This window comes from Pelodiscus sinensis, chromosome 5 (genome assembly GCF_049634645.1).
Source record: "Pelodiscus sinensis isolate JC-2024 chromosome 5, ASM4963464v1, whole genome shotgun sequence".
In the NCBI taxonomy this organism is placed as follows: Eukaryota; Metazoa; Chordata; order Testudines; family Trionychidae; genus Pelodiscus; species Pelodiscus sinensis.
In genome coordinates this window covers 114,052,688-114,076,304 of record NC_134715.1, presented here as the reverse complement: position 1 = coordinate 114,076,304, position 23,617 = coordinate 114,052,688, and the positions used below count along the sequence as shown (strand labels likewise).

General features: G+C 44.5%; 1 protein-coding gene and 1 long non-coding RNA gene across 11 annotated transcripts in view; one reads left to right on the top strand and one right to left on the bottom strand.

Moving 5' to 3' along the window:
• ABLIM2 (actin binding LIM protein family member 2) overlaps nucleotides 1-23,617 on the top strand; it is a 226,212-nt gene that overhangs the window by 176,167 nt on the left and 26,428 nt on the right. For 6 of the 10 annotated variants that reach the window (XR_012904395.1, XM_075930800.1, XM_075930805.1 and 3 more), the window contains 5 exons: nucleotides 565-666; nucleotides 1,279-1,332; nucleotides 12,768-12,817; nucleotides 15,140-15,287; nucleotides 23,080-23,138. Coding sequence is in view for 9 of the 10 variants with exons in the window: in XM_075930800.1 (XP_075786915.1) it covers nucleotides 565-666; nucleotides 1,279-1,332; nucleotides 12,768-12,817; nucleotides 15,140-15,287; nucleotides 23,080-23,138 (413 nt within the window). In the remaining variant the exon portion in view is untranslated. The remainder of the gene's footprint in view (nucleotides 1-564; nucleotides 667-1,278; nucleotides 1,333-12,767; nucleotides 12,818-15,139; nucleotides 15,288-23,079; nucleotides 23,139-23,617) is intronic. The other 4 variants (XM_075930804.1, XM_075930801.1, XM_075930806.1 and 1 more) reach the window with 2 other exon arrangements.
• Nucleotides 634-3,128, bottom strand: LOC142829683 (uncharacterized). The gene is made up of 3 exons (XR_012904398.1): nucleotides 2,767-3,128; nucleotides 1,400-1,455; nucleotides 634-758 (listed from the first exon to the last, which is right to left on the bottom strand). It is a non-coding gene; the product is annotated as an uncharacterized LOC142829683 (long non-coding RNA).

The window sequence follows — 23,617 nt, the reverse complement described above, 5'->3', positions numbered from 1 at the left end:
TAACAATTGCTTTTTTGGAGCAGTCCTGCTTTGAACTAATTTAAACATTACTGAATGATTTCACTGATTGTTTTTAAGAGCTGGCTATGATTTAAAGCCATAACCTTAAACTTTGCTAAAATTCCCTAATATATTTGCTCATTTAAGGCTATGAAAAGCCATTTGAAAAAAAAAAGAACCTATAAATTCCTGGAGATTCTTTTATTTTATTTGTTTTTAACAGTATCACATTGTGAGAAGAGAATTTTAGATTTCAAAACAGAGCTGCGAGGCTGATCTTTATGCTTCATGTTATCCATCAAGTATGTGTTATTGCTGATATTGCAAACTGCAATTCCTAGATCTATTTGGTGATTGAACCACTGTACGGTATTGCCTTTGCTAAGAGAGTCACATCAGAAACCAGACATGGTGCCAATAAGCAGGCTGAGGCTTTACACTGAACCATTTATTTAAAAATGTTGGATTAACAAGTCATTTTGAGAGAGCTTTTTATGCTTGAAATACTCTACTTTGCTTTCCATTTTTTTCTTTTATCTGCTTTCTTTGCTCTTCCCCTTGGAGGTAGTGAAAGTGGTCGGAGCACGCCAAGCTTATCCATGTATTCAGACAGCAAGTCTTCGCCGTCTGCCTATCAGCAGGCCCCTAGGCATTTCCATATTCCAGGTAGGCATTCACTGCATAGCTTTTAATCTTCAACTTGTGGCATGTGTTCATTTTCTCCTCAATTGTCAATGGACTTTGCATGGCTTTCTGAACTGTAGAACAACAATAACAAAAAAAACCTTATTTCTTCTGAAGAGTGAAAATATGTTAGCTGTTAAACATGATCTCAGAAGTGAATGAATTACCCTCTTAACATTTTTCCATGTCTAAACAAGTTTGCACTAGGAGAAGCCCAAAGAGACAACTTTATGTTAATTCTTGAAGATGTAGTTGTCTTTAAATGTTACTGCTGGTTGCACAGGCCTGTTGAATTTATGGATGTGCTGTTAGGCTGAATTTTTAAGTACCCATCTACTACATGAACTTTTGGGTATGGAGCCATATATCCCTTTAGGATTGATGAAAAATTTTGGGCAGCCATGCAGCTCAGAATGTTGTAAGTGTGTACTAATAAGAAATTTTGCATTGTATTATAATAGCAGTTGCTACACATTACAATTAATGAATGATCTCTGCTCAAGTGATTTTTTTTTCTGAGAATAAACAAAAGAAGCACAGTCTAAACTGCTTGCTTACTCTTTTGTTCTTACTTTTTTCTTTCCTCTTTCTCAGACACTGGAGTAAAAGATAACATCTATAGGAAACCCCCTATCTACAGACAGCATGGTACAGTCTGCTTTTCTCTGCTGCACTATTTTCTACTCATGCCCTTGTTAAGGAAGTGCATATTTACCATTGAACTACTTGTGGTATCATGTTCTCATTTAATTGTGCCAGAATCCCAATTATCTAAAAAGGAAAAGAAGTAACACAGAAAATTGATAAATCAGCATAACATGAAGTCTGAAGACTCAGTAAGTGGCTGGAATAGGAATGTCTCGCTGTGAATTATTAATTTAAAGCTAATACTGATTTAAAGCAATTTGCTTATTATCAGAATGACTCAGTAGTATGTTAAATATATTATATTGCTATCCTGTTTTCAGGTGATCCTGGGGAATATCTAAATTTTAAGGTAATTCTTGCTTCTACTTTACACCAAAAAATAAAGTTTTAAGTTCATTGATGTATGATGCATATTGAATAGCCATCTTTCATCTGCAAGATTTTTTTACTTTATCAAAATCTTAGAATAAGTCTTAATGAGGTTATATCTGTTGAGGACATCTTCCTTTTTAATGGCTGTGACCTGACTAAAGATGGCTTCTGATCTGCACCATACAATTGGAACTGAATGGGCAGACCCAATTGCAAGATTGGCACCTAAATCCCTAAACAACAGAACTCTACAGAAAATGCTTTTGTGGCACGTAGTAATCTGACACGACACATCACTTTAAAAAAAAGAACTTGTATAAATCATGTGTGCTTCAAATGAAGACGTAAAATAGAAAATTTCATAATGGTACCAGATACCATCATGAAAAACTGCTAAAAATAGCAGCCAATATTTATTTCAATATGTATAGAAACTGTAAATGTGTGAAGTAAAATCCAGGTATCAGCTTCTGAAAATTCAAGACCCAGCTTAAAATGACAGTATTTTATAGTTCACAAGTACTACAGCTAGTTAAGTACCACAAAAATGATATTTTTAAGTAGAGTTTGTAGTCTTCTGTTCTTCTATTTTTCATGCTGTGTCTACACTTGTGTATGTTGATTTCCAGAGCCAGTGCCTGCTATGCATTTACTTGAACTCTAACAGTTTTCTTGGCTAAATCTATTATTTAGAGTTCCCAACCTCCAGTTAGGGATGTGATAGTGTACACGGTTACACAGCCTCCTGCCCTATCCCTTCCTGCCCATGCTGCTGCCTCTGTATCAGAGGCAGCAGAGCGGTGTGGGGGAGACAGATTCCACAGGAGCTGGTGCTGGTGGGGAGCCAATTTGAAAGCTGACTTCCTATGCACCAGCTCCCAGCAAGCTACGCATGTGTAAACATGTAACCGCTGAAATTTTCAGAAGCAAATCAGGGTGTGACTGTCTTTTTTCAAGTCACAATTTGGGTTCATGGTTCTATTTAAGATTTTTGATTAACTTTTATACTGTCAAAAGTAGGGTGTTCTATTGTACCAGTCATTGACTTTTTTTTTTAATTACCTATGTTTCTTTTCATGGAGGGCATTGACTCTTCCAATCTGGATGGTGTCCAGTATCAGACCTTACTGATTTATGGCTGTGGAGAATGAAAATAAATAAGGGTTTCTGTCTGGCTGCTGTTGATTCATAGATTTCAAGGTCAGAAGAGTGTGATCATCTAGTCTGGCCTCCTGCAAAACACAAGCCATACAACTCCCCCAAATTCATTCATTTTGAACTAAGGTGTATATTGTTTTTAAAAACTCCAATCAAGATTTAAAAATTGCCCATGCTAAAGAATCTGCCACAATCTTTGGTAAATTGCTCCAACTGTAGGTGCAATTATTCTCACCAATAAACATTTCTCTTATTTCAAGTCTCAATTTGTCCCCATGGTGGAATTGACAGACTTTGATCAAGTTACCCCTGAGCTAAATATATTGAGTTTTTCAAAACTATCATCGTCAGGTATATTTCTAACCTTTTAATCTTTCCATGGCTCTTATCTGTGCCCTCTTCAAATGTTTCAACATCCTTCTTGACTTGTAGACACTAGAACAGAGTTGTCCAGCAGCAGTCACACCAGTGTCAAATAGAGAAGTAAAAATCCCTCTGTTCCCTTACTCAAGATTTCCCCCCTTTATGCATCCAAGGTTTGTGTTAGCCCTTTTAGCCACAGTCTCATACTAGGAATTCATGTTCAGCTAATTATCCACCATGAACCCGACATCTTTTTCACAAGTCACTGCTTCTTAGGAATAGAGTCTCCCACCCTCCATTAGTTTTTCATAGAGGTACACATGTATCTTATAGCCATATTAAAATGCACTCTGTTTGCTTATGCCCAGTTTCTCAAGCTACCCAGATCGGACTGAATAAGTGACCTCTTTTTTTCATTATTTACCACTCCTCCCATCTTGGTATTGTCTGCAAACTTGATCAGTGGTGATTTTATGGCTCATTAACAAAAATGGTAATGTAGGGCCAAGAACCCTTTTGTGAGACCCAACTAGAAATAACCCACCGGATAATGATTTCTTATATAGATACCTATCAGGCAGTTTGTAATCTTTTTAATGTGTGCCATTACCATTCTGCATCTTTCTTCTTTTTTATTCAAAATATTGTGTGGCACAAAATAAAATGCGTTGCAGAAGTCTAAGCATATTGTATCAGCACTATTACATTTATCAGTCAAACTGAGATTAATTACAGTGAGTCAGCATGCACACATTCTCCATAACCAAACTTTCTGATGCTAGGCAATTGCATAAACAGGTTTAAATCATTGACATTTAAATAGCCCCTGAGACTGTTCTGGTTAAGCTTCAGAACAAAGCAAGCTCCAGTAGCGCTTTAATATTCTTTATTGTTTGGACTTTGATAGATGTTTTCAGCTCACAGTATCTGCATTGCACATACTAAGGTCACCTCAGTGTCAATGAGATGGAATCCATTTATTTGAGCTCTTGGCTTTAGGATAAATAGCAAACATTAAAGTCTATCCAAAGCCTTTAATTTCTCCTTCTCTGCAGAGCTACAAATCATTGATAATAAATAGTCAAACAAAGCTAAAAAGCTACTGACAAGGCAAAAAAGTCTGAATCTTTGGAGTGAATTTTGGGAAAATCACAAGCAAAATGCAAAGCCAAATTCTTTGCTGGTGTAAATTGGCATAGCTTCATTGATTTTGGTGGATCATCAGTTTACTCCAGCTGAGGATCTGTCCCTAACATCCTGGTCCATGAGCATGTCATCCTTAATTATTTTATAGCTGCCTCTGGTTACTAAGGGCATGCTACGCTACCCATCAGATCGATGGGCAGCAATTGATTCAGCAGGGGGCGATTTATCACTTCTAGTATAGAGGTGATAAATCGACTGCCGAGTGCTCTCCCATTGACTCTGGTACTCCATTGGAATGAGAAGCACAGGAAGAGTCTATGGGATAGCAACTGCCATCAACTCAACATAGTGAAGATACTATTGTAAGCAGATCTAAGTAAGTCAACTGCTGCTACGTTAGTCATGCATCTGAAGTTGCATAACTTAGATCAGTGGCCCAAGGTAGTGTAGACCAGGCCTAAAAATGACTCTGAAAAAGGGTGTTTTTCTTCTTGGCCATATGTTTTCTGGGTCAGCTTTCATGCTGACATTCACAACTAAGAGCCAGGTTCATCTCTTTCACTTTTATTCTGGTATAACTATATTGACGTCAGCAAAAATGAGCAGTCCTGTGGCACCTTAGAAACTAACAAATCAGCTCTCACCCCCTAACATCCTTACTTTACTTATGCTACATTGATGACATCATCATATGGACCCACGGGAAAAAGACCCTTGAAGAATTTCACAAAGATTTCACAAGCTTCCACCCTACTATCAACCTCAGCCTATATCAGTCCACAAAAGAAATCCACTTCCTTGACATTACAATACAATTAAATGATGGACAAATTTCTACCACCCTATACCAGAAACCTACCGACCGCTACACTTACTTTCATGCCTCTAGCTTCCATCCCAGACACATTTCCCAATCTACTGTTTACAGACAAGTCTTAAGATATAACCGGATTTGCTCCAATCCCACAGACAGAGATAAACATCTACAGGATCTATGCAGAGCATTCTTAAAACTGAAATACCCACCTGGAATAGTGAAAAAACAGATTGACAGGGCCAAAAAAGTACCCAGACATGAACTGCTTCAAGACAGACCCAAAAGAGAAAACAAAAGAATTCCACTTGTCATTACCACAACTTAAACCCCTCCAACGCATTATCCACAATTTACAACCTATCTTGGAAAATGACCCCTTACTGTCAGAGACCTTGGGGAAAAGGCCTATTCTCGCTTACAGACAGCTCCCTAACCTGAAATAAATCCTTTCCGGTAACCACACTACACAGCTACATCATAAGCATCCAGGAACCCACCCCTACAATCAACCCCAGTGCCAACTCTGCCCGCACATCTATACAAGCGATTTCATCACTGGACCCAACCACATCAGCCACCAAATCAGAGGCTTAATTAACTGCACATCCAGTAATGTGATCTATAGCATCACATGCCAGCAATGATGCACTGTAATATATATTGGACAAACTGAACAGTCCCTACGAGAAAGAATTAATGAACACAAATCAGATATCCGAAAAGGCAACACACAAAAACATGTTGGGGAACACTTTAAACTCCCTGGATACTCATTAACGGATCTCCAAGTTGCTGTTTTGTTTCATACCAATTCCACAGGCCAAATACACAGAGAAGGACTGGAACTCCACTTCATTCTCAAGGTTAACTCTCATGAGAATGGTTTAAATCGCGATATCGGTTGGCTCACACATTATCAATTAACCAAAGAATGAAGGTGCCAATGGTTCTTGATGTCTGTGTAGAATCTGGTGTTAGTACTCTTCCTTTCCTAATGCAAACTAATGGTTCTTATCAGCCTCTTTTAACTATTTAGTCTTTAAGATGCTAATAGACTATTTGTTGTTTTTTAAGTTTTTCCTGTTACAGACTGGCTCAGCTAACCCTTTGAAACTTATCTACCCAATGTCCTCTTTTTTCCCCTCACTCCAATTTTTTTCTCCTCCCTCCCCTTCCCTTATTTATTCTTGGTTCTGGACCTCCAAAACTCCGGTCATCTGAAGAAGTGGGCTCTGCCCACAAAAGCTCATGATACCATCTGCATGTTTTGTTAGTCTTTAAAGTGCTACCAGACTATTTGTTGTTTTTTAAGTTTTTTTGTGTTACTCATAGACTCATAGACTTTAAGGTCAGAAGGGACCATTATGATCATCTAGTCTGACCCGCTGCACAGTGCAGGCCACAGAATCTCACCCACCCCTCCCAGAATAATCCTCTCACTTATATCTCAGATATTGAAGCCTTCAAATACTTTGAAGACCCCAAGATGCAGAGAATCCTCTAGCTGTGATCTGTACCCCATGCTACAGAGGAAGGTGAAAAACCTCCAGGGCCTCTGCCAATCTACCCCGGAGGAAAATTCCTTCCCGACCCCAATATGGCGATCAGCTAAACCCTGAGCATGTGGGCAAGACTCATCAGCCAGACACCCAGAAAGTTCTCTATAGTAACTCCTATCATCCCTCCATTGACCTATTCCCACTGAGTTACAGACTAACTCAGCTATCCCTCTGATAAATATATCATGAGCTTTCATGGGTAAAACTCACTTCATCAGATGAGCTGGAATGGAAATTATGGATCCAGGGTGTATATAATAACAAAAGTATATATAACAACCTATCAATTGTAGGTATTAATGAAGCTAATTGAGTCAGACGGGATGTGTCCCATTCATAGTTTTTGATGTATAAATGTCAGTATCAAAGATGATGGAAATTGCCTTTGTAGTACATTAATGAGTTAATATCTTTCTTTATTCAAGCCCAAGTTAATAGTGTACAGCTTGTAAATGAATTCCAGTTCAGCAGTTTCCCTCTGCGATTGGATGATAAAATTTCTTTTAAATCAACTACTGAATGTCCAGGGAGGTTAAAATGTGCCCTTACAGGTTTGTATGTGTGACCATTCCTGATGTCTGATTTGTACCCGTTTATGCTTTGTCGCAGAGGCTGTCCTGTTTGGCCAGTACACATGGCAGAGGGGCAGCTGGCACCTAATAGCATATATCACATTAGAGGATGTGCAGTTGTATGAACCCCTCATGTGCCTTATGTGGTTAAGTTCTGTGATATTGTCGCTTGTATAGATGTGTGGACAGAGTTAGCAACAGGGTTTGTTGCAGGGGTGGGTTCCTGGATGAGTGAATCATGTGGCTTCTGGTATTTGTTTACAATTGGGAGACTGTATGTAGGCAATGATTGGCCTATCTCCCAAGACCTATGAGAGTGAGAAATGGCTTTCCAGGGTACACTGTAGCTTGTCAATAATGCACTGGAGGGATGTAAGCTGGGAACTGTAGGCGGTGTTATGTTATTTTCCTTCTTGGGACTGTCTTGAAATAGGTGACTTCTGGGTACTTTTCTGGCTCTGTCAGTCTGTTTCCTTACTTCCCCAGGTGGATATTTAAGTTTTAAAAATGCTTGATAAAGATCTTGTAGGTATTTGTCTCTGTCTGTGGGCTTGGAACAGATCTGGTTGTATTTTAGGGCTTGGCTGTAAACAGTGGATCGTGTAATTTGTCCTAGATGGAAGCTAGAGACATTTAGGTAATAGGGATGTTAGGTATTGGGTAATTGAATAGCCATGTAACCGCATGAAATCTTAGCAGTTACACAACTTTTCTATAGTCCCTGGAGGCAGGGCTGGCAGCTGGTGCACTCTGGCCCCACTCCCAGGAAGCCCTCTGCCACTCCATGCTGCTGCCTCTGTAGCACATGGGAGCCGGTGCACAAGAGGATATGGTTTAAAAAACAACTTCCCACGCAGACAGGCTGCTTGCTACCCCAGGCTGCTGCCTCCGATGCTGAGGCAGCAGTGCGGGGTGGCAGCAGCCCCTGTCAGCGGGGAGTCCGAGCTGCCCACGGACAGAGGCTTCTCCATTGCAGCATCCCCTGTCTGTGGGGCGCTCAGACTTCCCCCCACCCCCATGGACAGGGGCTGCTGCGGAGAAGCCTCTGTTTGCGGGGAGCTCAGGCCCACCACACACAAAGGCTGCTTCACGGCAGCCTCCCCTGCTCCTCCTCCACCCCTGAGTTGCTGCCTCTAATAGACAGCATGGGAGGGGAGCAGGTGGCACTGCAGAGCTGGTGCTGGGGGGAGCCGGCTGCTGAGGCAGCAGTGCAGAGGGGGCAAGCAGACAGATCTGGTGCTCATGAGGAGCTGGCTTTTAAGCCAGCTCCCCCAGGCATTGGCTCTCACTCTCCCTCCTGCCTTGCTGCCTTTGATACAGAAACAGCAAGGGGAGGGAATGCATGTAGTCGACAAGATAATCAATAAGCCCAGGCATTAGGTTTCTGGTATACGGTGGTGTTTACGTGACCATAATTTATTAGTACTGTAGTGTCCAGGAAGTGGATCTCTTGTGTGGACTGGTCTAGGCTGACTTTGATAGTAGAGTGGAAATTGTTGAAATTCCTGTGGAATTCCTCAAGGGTATCCTCCCCATGGGTCCATATGATAAAGATGTCATCAACGTAGCATAATAGAGGAGGAGTAGCAGGCGATGGCAGCTGAGGAAACATTGTTCAAGGTCAGCCATAAAAATGTTGGCATATTGTGGGACCATGTGGGTATCCATAGCAGTGCTTCTGACTTGAAGATATAAATTGTCCCCAAATTGGAAATAGTTGTGGGTGAGGTGAAAGTCACAGTGTTCAGCCACCAGGTGTGCTCTGGCATCATCAAGGATAATGTTCCTGACAGCTTCTAGTCCATCCTGAAGTGGAATGTTGGTGTGGAGAGCTTCTACATCCATGATGGCCAGGATGGTATTTTCAGGAAGATTACTGATGCTCTGTAGTTTCCTCAGGAAGTCATTGGTGTCTTGAAGATAGCTAGAAGTACTGATAGCATAGGGTCTGAGAAGAGAATCAGCATAGTTGGATAATCCTGTTGCCTGATATGATGGGATGTCCAGGATTTCCAGGTTTATGGGTAGCAGATAGAATACTCCTGGTCAGGACCTGGGAGTGTTTTTGTGCAGATTTGATCTCAAGCTGTAGCAGGAAGTTTCTTGGATAGATGGTGGAGTTTCTTTTAGTATTCCCCAGTGGAATCAGAGGAGAGAGGCCTATAGAATGTGGTATTGGTGACTTAAGCAAATTATTCCTGATATACATTGCTGTGAGAGGTCCTATTTGTTAATATGCAGGTCAGTCAGACATGTCTGTGATACCCTGAGGAGATGTATTTTGATCTTTGTTTTATATATAAACAAGGTTCAGAAAGGGAGTGTGGAAAATAGAGGCTGGCTGGGTTTCTATAGAGTGCACCTCCTAATTTATTCTAAATGAAAACAAAAACAGAGTGATGAAGTATCCATTTCTATGTAGAGACCAATGGGAACAACCTTTTGTTCTGGGGGAGCTCTCAGCAGCAGTTGTGTAAATCTTTTTTTTTTCTTGCTAAAAAAGGAACACATTAGTAACTGATGATTCAGCTTCCTAAGCTAACTGGGTATTGAATTAGGACATTCAGAAGTTGGAGCCAGAGAATATTCTTTTGTTGAAGAAACCGTGTTAAAACAAACAAGTACAAAAATGTTCTCTAACACAAAATGGCAAGCATCTCTTCCAAAACATTTGACTTTAAAAGTTCTCAGTTATCGCAGTGCCCAGTTGATTTGCTGTAGCCTCTGTGTTTCTTTTATACCCTCCCAAATTCAGAATAAAAATGTGGTGGAAAAATGTCACATGCATGATTTCGGGCTGTGAATTTGGGTGGAGGATGGTATTGTTATTCTCTTGTTAGTATCTTAGTATTTTCAAAATATTTGGTTCAGTATTAAACCTCTTTATAAGAATTTGACCTTCATGGGGTTTAGCACTGATCCAAGCAAAGAGCTCAAATGGTTGAACTTGGGCTCCTGGAGTCCACAGTTATATGCCCTTGTAAAAAGGGCCTGATTTTCAGAGGGGCTGAGTCTTACAGGAGCCAGTACTCACCACCTCTGCAAGTCAGATCACTGTGAGGTAGGTGCCTCTATAGATTTAAGTGCCTAAAATTCAAGGAATGCTGCATGGGCAGACCCTGGCATTTATGCTTTGCCCCATTGACTCTGTACTCCCAGCAAGTGCAGGGGTCTGCCCACTGACATTCAAAGCAGCAGTAGGCCCTGTGTTTGAATATTTTGACCACTGTTTTCAAGGTTCAGGTTGAATTGTGTGAGGCATTTGCTTAGAAATATACTGTAAGATTCAGTTCCTTGTGTTTTCTGTTATTAGCATTTCACACGGCATTAATCTGGACAAAAAGCTTAGTAAACAATGTCCACGAAGGGGATGTTGTAATGAAAACTAAATTTCAGTATACTCTTCAGCCACTAGGCAATTCTCTGAGTGGCATACCTTATGGGTGCTAACCTCAGAGGTGCCATGTAGTACAGTAAAATAACTTATAGTGAAGCACATCTGGTGTGTATCTCTGAGATGGAAGCGTGGTGGCCAGTCCATACCTCTTACAGAAGCCAGAGCAGCAGCTAGCAGCTCGGTGTGCAAGGTGGACATCACAAGAGCTATCTTTCCAGAGTTATTTTTCACTTGCCCTCTGCTGCTTACATGGGGCAATATAATGTTCACCATTTCCAGCTTTTGGAGGTAGGAGTTTCACTCCCCTACATGGAAATAAAAATTTAGGTTTAAAATTTAGCTTTATGTGGGGAGTTTTGGGGGATGCAGAGATGTGGGACCTGAATGCTATGGCAGATGCTGTCTGCTCAGTTAAGGCAGAACACATATGGAGTATCTGCAGACATGTTGCAACCCTGCTGTGACCATTAAGACAGCTTTAAAAAGGTGCATCTATCAGTGTTATAAAATGATCAGTCTCATGGATTCAAACTTTGGCAAATTGTTATATGCAGTTTGGTGTGTTTATGTCTGCAAAGTCTGCAGGTCGTGAAAATATTTTTGGAGTGCAGATCAGTCTGGCTGGAAATAAAGGAAACAAAGGCTATGTCTACACTGCACTATAGTTCAAAATAAGATACACAATTTGAGCTATACAAATTGTGTATCTTCTTTCGATCTTATTTCAAAATAGCTTATTTCATAATTTGGCACTGTCTACACAGCACCAAATTTCGAAATAACATGCTATTCCAAAACTTCCCTTACTCCTTGTGGAATGAGATTTAGAGGGACGTCGGAATAATGAGCCCAAAATAATGGTCTAGCTGTTAAGTCATGGGATAGTTATTTCGGGATACTATGGTATCCCGAAATAGCATTGCAGTGTAGATGTAGCCCAAATAGCCAGAAACGCAGGGAAAGAGAAGAACATGGGAAAATTCTAATGACAAGATTTTTTTTTTAACTGCAGACATGATAACTCAATGCAGAAAGTTTTCAACAGATAATTCTTTAGCAAACTGATACATTGAGAAAATACAGGCTGCACCTTGGTTGTCTTTTTCTGCAGTGGTTTTGGTAATCACAGCCATTATAGAGACTCTGCTCTTCCTAATGCCATGATGCTGATCATGAAGAGCTAGACTGAGAATTTTGTCTCTGCCTGGTGACAGTGTAGCACTGTCCTTGAAGAGCCAGGGGGAGGAATTGTGACTCCCTTTTGTGGAGGGGAGGAGTAAATAGCTTACTCCCTGCCCCTTAGCCCTCCTTCAGTGGTTTAGCTTTACTGGCTGACCTTTTGAGCTAGTGGATCCATTTTCTGTATCCTCCCTGCCTACCTGCTGGGAGAGAGGAATGAGGGACTGGAGTGTAAAACCTGCTATACCCAAACTGCCATGTGGGGGGCATTAACATGAGGCAATACAGGAAAAAAGTGGCCTGCTCCCCTGGGCAGCTATATTAGGCTGAGTCACAATCTGTTTCTAACATTGGCATTATTTATCTCACTCAAGAGGGTGAATAAATCACCCCCTGAGCAACATAAATTACATGGACCTAAGTGCCATTGTGGACAGTGTGTGTCATGTTGGTAGGCATGGGGGCTGGATTAGCTAAACCTACAGGAGATTTTTCTCTCATCAACATTGAACAACTACACTAGAGAGATTACAGCAGTACAGTGACGCCCTTTTAAACTCTAGTGTAGCCATGCCTAAAATTCCCTCCAGTCTAGCCCCAGAAAGTAGCATCTTCCCTAAAAATGATACATTGGAATACTGTATTAGACTTTATCTTAAACTGTGTATTTACAGCATTATATCATTTTAATAGTTTCTTAATGATCATTTCAAAATGAGTTGATGTCATAGCAGTACACTTCCAGCTTCTCATATCCCTTTGTGTATGGGTTATTTTATTCTTTTTAGAAACCTGCAATATGGTTACAGTCAAAATGGAAAAAAATACATGATACTGTTTTAACTCTTACAATGAATTTTATATTCTAACAGTAAGAAGATCAGAGGGGGAGGATGGAAGTTTTGATCAGGACAATAGGAAGGTAATCACCAGAATGCACGAGAAGCATGCAATGTGTTAGTGTTTCTCAAAAATGCCATTTTTAAATCTTTTTTATTATTTTTACATGTTATTTCTATTGCTCATAATTCTAGTTATTTAATAGCAGCAAATGTATGTTTGGTCCATCACAGAAGATGCAGAAAGATATTGAACCTCCCACAAAGTGCTTACAGTCTAAATTTTACCAGTGATGGAACAAGTAGGGGAGGCAAAAGAAGTAAGGGGCATTGAAATAATGTAATAAGTGCATGCATTTTCTTATTCTAGACATCTTCTAGGTCAAAATTGGGTTTTTAATTCAATGTGTTTGTTTTAAAATGAGACAGAGTAATAAAGAGACATTGATTCACTAGTATCATAGAATCCTAGGGCTGGAAGAGACCTCAGGAGGTCATCGAGTCCAGCCCCCTGTCCGAAGCAGGACCAGTCCCAACTAAATCATCCCAGTCAGGGCTTAGTCAAGCTGAGACTTCAAAATCTCTAGGGTTAGAGATTCCACCACCTCCCTAGGTAACCCATTCCAGTGCCTCACAACCCTCCTAGTGAAATAGTCCTACACCTCCCTCACTGTAACTTAAGACCATTGCGCCTTGTTCTGCCATCCGTCACTACTGAGAACAGTCTCTCTCCATCCTTGTTGGAACCTCCCTTCGGGAAGTTGAAGGCTGCTATCAAATCCCCCTCACCCTTCTCTTCTGCAGACTAAATAAGCCCAAATCCCTCAGCTGCTCCTCATAGGTCATGTGATCCATCCCCCGAATCATTTTGGTTGCCTTCCGCTGGACCCTGTCCAATGTGTCCACATCCTTTCTGTAGTGGGGGGCCCAGAACTGGATGCAATACTCCAGGAGTACTTCTAGATTACATGCCTCTGCCGACAGAGTCATGTAAAATAGGCTACCCGTCATAGTCAATGAAGCGGGGGTTTAAATATCCCCGGCTTCATTAAAATAAACATGGCTGCCACGCTGTGCCGGTTCAGCTGATCATTGGCACAGCACGCGAATCAAGATGCGGATCGGTCAACAAGGGAAGCCTTTGTCAACTGCTCCCTTATGCCTCGTGAAACAAGGTTTACAGCAGCAGTCGACAAAGGCTTCCGTTGTCGACCGATCCTCATCTTGACTCGTGCGCTGTGCTGACGATTAGCTGAACCGACACAGCGCAGCGGCCATTTTTATTTTAATGAAGCAAAGGATATTTAAATCCCCACTTCATTGACTATGTCCGGTAGCCTATTTTACATGTCTCTGTCAGCAGAGGCATGTAATCTAGACGTACCCAGATATGGCCTCACCAGAGCTGAATAAAGGGGAATAATCATTTCTCTAGATCTGCTGGCAATAGCTCTTCCTAATGCAACCTAATATTCTATTCGTCTTCTTGGCTACAAGGGCACACTGTTGACTCGTATCCAGCTTCTCATCCACTGTAATCCCCAGGTACTTTTCTGCTGAACTGCTACTTAGCCAGTCAGTCTCCAGCCTGTAACAATGCTTGGGATTCTTCTGTCCCAAGTGCAGGACTCTGCACTTGTCCTTGTTGAACCTCATCAGATTTCTTTTGGCCCAATCCTCTAATCTGTCTAGGTCACTCTGGACCCTATCCCTACCCTGCAGCATATCTACCTCTCCCCCTAGCTTAGTGTCATCCGCAAACTTGCTGAGGGTGCAATCCAACCCTCATCCAGGTCATTAATGAAGATGTTGAGTAAAACCAGCCTTAAAACCAGTTGAGTAAAACTGATCCTTGGGGCACTCCACTTGAAACCAACCGCCTATCTGACATCAAGCCGTTGATCACTAGCTGTTGGGCCTGACAGTCTAGCCACCTTTCTATCCACCTTACAGTCCATTTATCCAATCTATACTTCCTTAACTTGCTGGCAAGAATATTGTGGGAGATGGTATCTAAAGCTTTGCTAAAGTCAAGATATATCACGTACACCGACTTCCCCATGTCAACAGAGCCAGTTACCTCATCATAGAAGCTAATCAGATTGGTCAGGCAATTCATTCGTAGGCATTCATAGTTTAATTTTTAAAAATGCACATGAACTGATACCAGGACAGAGTAACAGCGTAATTAACAGGAAACCTATGCTCAGCCAGCTGGATGTTAAGTATCTGATACTAGAACTTCTAACACAGTCTCATGTGACAATGCTTGTGATCTGTCTTCCACATCTGTGGACAATTGGTTCAAAATTACTTATAAATAAAAACTGATCAGAGAGAATTCCCATGTGAGTGAATTTTCAAGAATAAATCCAAAGGTTAAGGTTCAGTTTTGTTTTATTCAGCTAAAGACCAGTTGGCTGATTCTGAAGGGGGAGATGGACACCAGAACTAATTCTCCAGATTTGGATACTCAGTCACTGTCGCACAGTCCTGGAACTGACAGAGAACAGCTCCGACAAATGCAAGAGACTACACCCACTGTATATTCAAGTAAGTATTTACTTTACACAGTAAGTCATGGACGTGGCATCGTGGTTTGACTGAGGAGACAGCTATGCCATAGGCTTCTTTGTACAATTTCATTCTTTGTCTTGGGCCTCCACCCAAACTCTCCATATTTGTAAACTGGAATAGCCAACTGATCTTTATTTTGAAATGCTGCTCCCACTAGCTGTCAGTACTGAAAGTATTTCTCCACATTCTCTTCATTTAACTTGACAGGATGGTGGGGGGAGTACAGGGATGTAGCCATCAGGAATAAAGGAACTTAATTTTTTCTTTTAGTACATGAATGATCAAACAGTAACTTTAGATGAAAATACATTTAAACAGCCTTGCCTAAAGATGCAGATAGGTACTTCAGGACCATGAATTCAGAGATAGAAAAGACCCCGTGAGTTATATGGTCACCTCCCTGCTGGTGCATGTTGTTCCTTATGTTAACATTTTCTGATTTTTTTGCGCAGTGTAGTTTTCAGCCTACCAGCAAGGTTTCCACCACTTGTCATAGAAGGTCATTTAACAGACAGTTAGTTCAGGCTTTGAACAGTTTTTTCATGGTATTCAAGCTCTTTTATTCCATTCCTAAATTTTATTCAATTACTCCTAGTTTTGTTCCCCATGCTGTCCTTAATAATTCTTTTCCTTCTTTAGTGTTTACACCATTCAAGTATTTGTAGGCTACTGAGTGCCTCACTGATCATTGCTAAACCATTCTCCCTCTCACATGTTGATGAGGAGTGAAGAAAACCTTAGAACCACACAGCTGGTTCAGGCTGTGTAGTTGGTGCAACAAGGAAAGTAATGTGTATCAGGTTTAGGCCCAGCACAGATCACTTACCCCATAAAGCAAGAGGAGACTGCAAGTGACTCGCTGAACCACAGTCTGGTTTCAGGTCAGCTTCTGGAGCAGTGTGCCAAGGCCCTGCCCCTCACAGAGGTCTTGTAGCAAAGCCACAGTTAAACTCTGTGGTAACTAGACATCATAATAACAATTGCTCCACCCTAGTTCCTTATTTTTTTTTTGTCTGGTATTAATACTGTGGGCTTAGTGACAAAAAGTCTTAGGCCTTGAATGCCCCCTGAACTCTCTTACAGCGAGAGGTTTTATTCATGGATACCATTTCAAGCATCAGCTTGTCAAGTTAAAGAAAAAACTAGGCATTAAGATGCTGAACTCAGAAAAGGGAAACAAAAATGATTAGGAGTTTGGAACGGGTCCCATATGAAGAGAGATTAAAAAGACTTAGACTTTTCAGCTTAGAAAAGAGGAGATTAAGGGAGGATGTGATAGAGGTCTATACAATCATGACTGGTATGGAAAAAGTGAAGAAGGAAAAGTTATTTACTCATTCCCACAATAAAAGAACAAATGGGGGAGAGGGCATCACCAAATGAAATTAATAGGCAGCAGGTTTAAAACAAACAAAAGGAAGTTTTTCTTCACTCACCGCACCGTCAACCTGTGGAACTCCTTGCCAGAGGATTCAGTGAAGGCGAGAACTTTAACAATGTGCAAAAAAGAGCTAGATAGATTCTCAGTGAAATGCTGTCCCCATAGAAGTCAAAGGATGTTTTCCTGTTGACTTTAATTAAGCAAGGATTTCACCCCTGGAAATTTTCCAAATGGCCACAAGATGTCGCCTGTACTTCACTTCTCTGATTTTTACACACAAAATTCATGTTCATCCTGAAATGAATGTTTGTCCTCATTAAAGTTTAGGATATAAAACTCCCAAACTGTTAGATGTTAAAAAAAAAAAAAAAGGTTGGTAATTCTAAAATGTTTCCTTTACTGCAAAGCATATTCCATCTTTAACCAGGAGCATGGTGGGAATTTTAACAAACAGGAAGAGACCATCATTAGAATTTGGAAATTGCATGATATGAACCTTTGAGCCTTCTGACATTGCAATCTCTATGTTCCTAAATCATTTGAATACAGCTGGTCCCCGAGTTGCGAGCCATCGACTTACGACCATTCGCAGTTACGACCAAAACTGTCATTAATGGCAGAACCCAAGTTATGAACGCGATCCGTACTTACGAAGGGTACGTCTACACTACAGCGCTAGTTCGAACTAACTTAGTTCGAATTAGTTAATTCGAACTAAGCTAGTTCGAACTAGCGCATCTAGAACTAAAAACTAGTTCGAACTAGCGTTTTGCTAGTTCGAACTAGCGCGTCCACACTGATTGGACGCAGGGGGGCATTTAAGGGCAGCTGAAACCGGTTCTGGCAGGGCATCAGGTCAGCAGTTGCTTTGTGTGGCTGCTGTCTGAGGCTATCTGAGGCTCGTGCTTAAAGGGACCCCCCCTGGACAGCCGGTTCTCAGCTTTTCCTGCTTGCTTGCCAACCTCGCCGAGGGACAGCAAAGCGTCGGTCTCTGTGCCCGTCTGTGTCGGTGCTTCCCTTCGGGGGGGACCGCCGCAGGTGGCAACATGGAGCCACGGCTCGCCCTGCACCTTCTGGTGCACGTTCTGGACTTGCTGCTGCAAGCCTGCCAGCAATGGCTCGAGGCTGCCTGGCACCACCTGGGGAACGTCAGCCCCCTGCCTCTCCGCCTGGCCGCCCTGGGGGCCGTGGAGGAGCCGCGGCGGCGCCCCGGCACCGGCGTGCCCCGCCGCATCTGGCGTCTGGACACCAGCAGCGACTGGTGGGACCGCATCGTCCTGGAGCGCTGGGATGACCGACAGTGGACCCAGAACTTTAGGATGAGGAGGGACACCTTCCTGGAGCTCTGCGAGTGGCTCGCCCCTGCCATGCAAAGAAGGGACACTCGCATGAGGCCCGCCATCCCCCTCCAGAAGCGGGTGGCCATCGCCCTCTGGAAGCTCTCCACGCCGGACAGCTACCGATCCGTCGGGAACCAGTTCGGCGTGGGGAGATCCACTGTCGGAGCAGTGCTCATGCAGGTACGGCGCTCGTCGGCCACCGAGCCGGGGGGGAGGGGGGCTGCGAGGAGGGGATGGGCCGCCCCAGGGACAAAGGGGGGGGCGGGAGGAGGCGAAAGCGCCCCGCACCGGAGGGGTCGGGCTGTCCCGGCCGTACTACACGCCGCCAGGGGGGTTGCTTCCGGGAGTGGGGCGCGGGGCACTGCCAGGGCACGCACGCTCCCAGCCACCCGGGCGCCCCACTGATTGACGCTTTGCTGTGTCTCTCTCCGCAGGTGGTCAAGGCCATCAACCGGGTGCTGCTCCGCAGGGTGGTCCGCCTCGCCGACCCGGATGCCGTCATCCGGGGATTCGGCGCCCTCGGCTTCCCCAACTGCGGGGGGGCCATCGACGGGACGCACATCCCCATCCGTGCCCCGGAACACCAGGCGTCCCGGTCCGTGAACCGCAAGGGGTACTTCTCCGTCATCCTGCAGGCCGTGTGTGACCACCGGGGACAGTTCACGGACATAAATGTGGGCTGGTCCGGCAAAGCACACGACGCACGGGTGTACCGGAAATCCTCCGTGTGCCAGCGGCTGCAGGACGGGACCTTCTTCCCCGACCGCCACATCAGGGTCGGGGACGTGGACATGCCCGTCTGCCTGGTGGGGGATGCCGCCTACCCACTGCAGCCGTGGCTCATGAAGCCCTACACGGGGCACCTCAATCCCTCCCGCCAGGCCTTCAATAACAGGCTGAGCAGGGCCCGCATCGTGGTGGAGGGGGCCTTCGGGCGACTGAAAGCCCGCTTTCGATGCCTCCTCACCCATCTGGACCTGGCCGAGCACAACATCCCTCCCGTGGTGGCGGCATGTTGTGTGCTCCACAATTTGTGTGAGCGGAAGGGGGAGGCTTTCCTGCCAGCCTGGATGGCTGAGGCTGACCGCATGGCTGGACACTACGGTCAGCCCCGCACCGCCGCTGTCCGGGAAGCCCAGCGGGGGGCCATCCGGATCCGGGAAGCCCTGCGGGAGAGCTTCCTGGTGGAGGAGGAGGAGGACTGACCTCTCCCTGCATGCCCCACCGGGGCCTTCTTCCACCCTACCCCCCCCCCTTCCCCTTTCCCCTCCCTACCTACTGTCAAATAAAGACACCTGTTTTTCCAACAAAAACGTCTGTTTATTTCACAGAACTGGGGTGGGGGAGGGAGGAATGAAGGTGGGAGAAGGGAGGGGGAAACCTGGGACGAGGGAGCTGGAAGTGGAGGGGAGGGAAGGGAGGAAGGGAAAGGAAAGCTCAGGGGTGGGAGTCCGGCTGCCTCTCCCGTCTCGCCACACTGCGGGTCCGGGGGCTTCGGTGGGGAATGGTTGTGGAGGGGGGGGCAGAGAGGACAGGGGGTGTGGAGGAAGCAGGAGCGGAAGCAGGAGGAGCAGGGGGAGCAAGAGGGGGAGCAAGAGGGGGAGCAGGGGGGGGAGGAGGAAATGGAAAGCGGTCCAGCAGGCTCTGGAGGTGGCCTCGCAGGGCACGGCCCTGCTCCTCCAGGGCCTCCAGACTCCTCTGGCGCAGCCTGAGGTCCTCCTGGACCCAGTGGTCCTGGAGACGGAGCTGTCGGTCCAGGAACCGGAGATGCTGCCTCTGGTAGTCCTCCTGGTTCCTGGCTGTCCTGCTTGCCCGGGCGCGGGCGGCTGCTGCAGGCGGTGTGGTGCGCCCTGCAGGCCCCGGTGCTGCAGCTGTGGTGCAAGAAGACCAGCGGTCAATTACCCCAGGGGCCCAGGTGTGTGAAACCCAGCTCCCCTCTGCAAGGCCAGGGCCCCTGCAGGATCCCCAGCTGCTGCTCCGTGGTGGGCAAGGCCCAGGCGCACGGTCCCGGGGCTCCCTCTCGCCCCAGCCCCCCGTACACATAAGGGGAACACGAGGGTACTCACAGGTGGACGCCTCCCCGGCCTCTGATGATGCAGGCGAGCGGCTCTGTGGGGTGCCTCGGGGGTCCCGGGTCCTGGGAAGGCTGGCGGCAGGCTCCTGGCTCTCAGAGCCCTCCTCCTCCTCCTCCGTCTCCAGGAGCGGTCCCTCTGCCCCGGGGTCAATCACGTCCCGGGGGGCAGGGACGGCATGAGGCCCCAGGATGCGGTCCAGGGCATGGAAGTGGGGCAGGCCTCCGGGTCAGCCCCTGGCAGGCAGGCCCGGGAGTAGGACTGCCGCAAGTCTTTAATCTTGCAGCGCACCTGCTCCCGGCTGCGCTGGTGGCCCCTGGCGGCTAGGCTGGCAGCCATGCGTCCGTAGACGGCCGCGTTCCGGTGGCTAGTGCGGAGATCGTGGACATTTGAGGCTTCCCCCCAAACCTCGATGAGGTCCACGATCTCCGCACTTGACCAGGCGGGCGCCCGCCTTTTGCGCCCCCGGGCAGGCTCCCGGGAGCCGCCAGGCTGGTCGTGGGGAGCAGTGGAGGGCTGGGAGCCCTCGGATGGCTGGCTCATACTGTGGCAGGTGCAGGCTGTGCAGGCACGGGTGCTTGCAGCCTTGCAACTGGCACAAAGTGAGTAGCCAGCCCGTGGCCCTTTAAGGGCTCTGGGGCCGGGAGGGGGGCAATAGAGTTTCCCTGGTGTTGGCCAGAGTGGCCACCAGGGAAACCTGAGAAGCCTTAGCCTCCCACTAGTTCGAACTAAAGGGCTACACAGCCCTTAGTTCCAACTAGCTAGTTCGAACTAGGCGTTAGTCCTCGTAAAATGAGGTTTACCTAGTTCGAACTAAGCGCTCCGTTAGTTCGAATTAAGTTCGAACTAACGGAGCGCTAGTGTAGCGCCTAGGAAAGTTAGTTCGAACTAACGGACGTTAGTTCGAACTAACTTTCTAGTGTAGACATACCCGAACAGAGCGGTCACGTATAACTCAGCGGGTCCGACTTATGAAGAACAGAGTTATGACCAATTGCTTGGTCCATAACCGGTTCATAAGTCGGAGAGAGGCTATATAGGATTTTGCACCTGTTCATTACTCACATTGTTTAACCTGTTCTTTCATATATGCAGTAAAGTAATAATATTTTCAGATAAAACTAAGCCATGTCAGCCGTCTACTCAGTGTCACTGCTTGGCAGGACAGATAGGTCAGAAAAATCTGTCTCCCCAGCAGAGTTCTTCTCAATCCGTTTGATAGGCCAGGACAGGGACAGCAACTTTATCGTTTATATGTTCAGTGCCTAACGCAATGTGGTCTTGATTCCTGATTGGGATCTCTAGGAACTACTGCAATACAAACAATAATAATAAATAGTGCACTTAGTTCTTTGAGTAGGAACATAGAGTTTGCCATGTTGGATCAGATAAATGATCCACAGAATTCATTGTCTTGTCACTAATAGAGGCCAATACCACTTTCTTCAGAAGAAAGAATCCTCCATAATGGACAATTATATAGTCCCACAAATCAGTATTTAGTTTATAACTTATTTTTAAATGGATCCTATGTACTATACCTGTGAATGTTCACCTTATTCATATAAATATCTTTACCTTTCTGGCATTCTGTCAAGTTTCTAACCACAGTGAGATCTTGTGGTAATGAGTTCCATGGGTAGTGCATTCATCTTTTTTTCCTTTTATTATTTTTAAATATTTAGCTTTTCAGTTCCATCGACCTTCTCCTCAGTCTCATATTATGTAGAAGTATAAATAGGAGTGCCCCGTTTACTTTCTCTTACATCATTCATTATATTATCTACCTTTAGTGTGTCCCCTTGTATTCATCTCCTCTCTAAAGGTACAGGACTAGGTCCTCTGCTGGTTTAAATTGGCAAAGTACTAGTGAAGAAAGCTGTGCAGATTTATGCCTTCTAAAGAGCTAGCGAATGGAGTAAACTGATTATTTAAGAAGGAGGTTTGAAAGGGGCAGTTTAAAGAGATCAGAGCATCACTAGTGATGCCAGAGTATCTGAACAACGCCTGATGATCCTTTTACCTGCAACTGAAGTGCAGCCCCCTCAGGGAGAAATGAAATAACTCTTTAACAACACCTAGCAACACCGTATACCAGTTTAAGACTGGAAATAGAAAATATCTTTTCCAGTTGAAACTGTAGTGGGGGCAAAAAAAGTTGTTCTGAAATTAGATATTTCACCAGGATTGTATTGTTATAAAAGGTGCCAGGAACACAAGTAGAAAGAACCTCTGAAATAATGGCATGTTTATTACCATTCTGGAGTACAAGTTGAACCTTTTTAGTTTGGCACCCTCAGGATTTGACCGGTTCCAAGTGAGAGAATTTTCCGGACCACGGGAAATCAATATTGTCTAGCAGCATTACCAACACTTCTATTGCTTACTGGGCTGTTAGGAGGCTTTTGGGGTAAATTAGGGCTAAATAACAGTACAGAACACTGGGAGTCAGGACTGGTGGCTGTAAACAAACTTTATGAGACTGTAGGAAACTTGGCCACAGCCATGAAAAGTGGCCATCCAACTAACTACAATCATTCCAGATGGCAGATGTTTCTAGACCAGAGAGTTCTTGACTAAAGAGGTTCAACCTGTAGTGACTCAGTACTGAGTCACAGAGAAGATTATCACTTACTGAGTCCTCGGTACCACTTTCTGTCATACCAAACTCTTCCTTAGAGATCTTCTGCAGCACACATGTTCCCATCGCCATCTGCCAAGCGTGCAATGTAGGATGATCCCTTTCTGATGTGATATGAATTATAGACATGGATGTATTACTCTTTTTGAAAACCTGTTGCAAGACCGAGATGAGCCATACACAGTTGTACAGTATCTCAGAGACCTGGTGATAGCTCTTGCAAATTTTTTTCTTGCATTCTGTGTTTGTTTTTATTAATCTGATTGAAAAGGCTTTTGCAAAAATGTATTGATACATATGGCATTTTCTTTCTTTATTTCTTTTTGTTTAACAGGATTCCCTTATGCCAAATCTGCTTCTCTTCCCGGCTATGGAAATAATGGATTGCACCAGGTAGATATTACCTTAGAATGTGTAACATCTGCTAATACTGTACCATAAATACACAGCTTAGTAACCAGGTAGATAATCACAAATAACAGAGCACTCTTCAAAGGCTTTTGGCTGCCAACTGTGCATAACATAATCATATACCAAAGGGTTCAACCATGCCTGTCTTCAACAAGCAGTGAGCCCAATAAGAGCTCTTGATTGTGTGTGGCTTTCTGAAATTCCACATACATTATATCCCCTGGATCGCCCTTGTCCACATGCTTGATAACTCTAAGAATTCTAACAGGTTAGTGAGGCATGATTTCTCTTTACAAAAGCTGTGTTCACTCTTTCCCAAAGTTTCATGTGTATCTATCTGATAGCTCTAATCTTTACTACAATTTCATCTGGTCTGCCTGCTACTGAAGTTAGGTTTACTGGCCTATAATTGCCAGAATTGCTTCTGGAGGCATTTTTAAAGATCAGCATTATATTAGCTA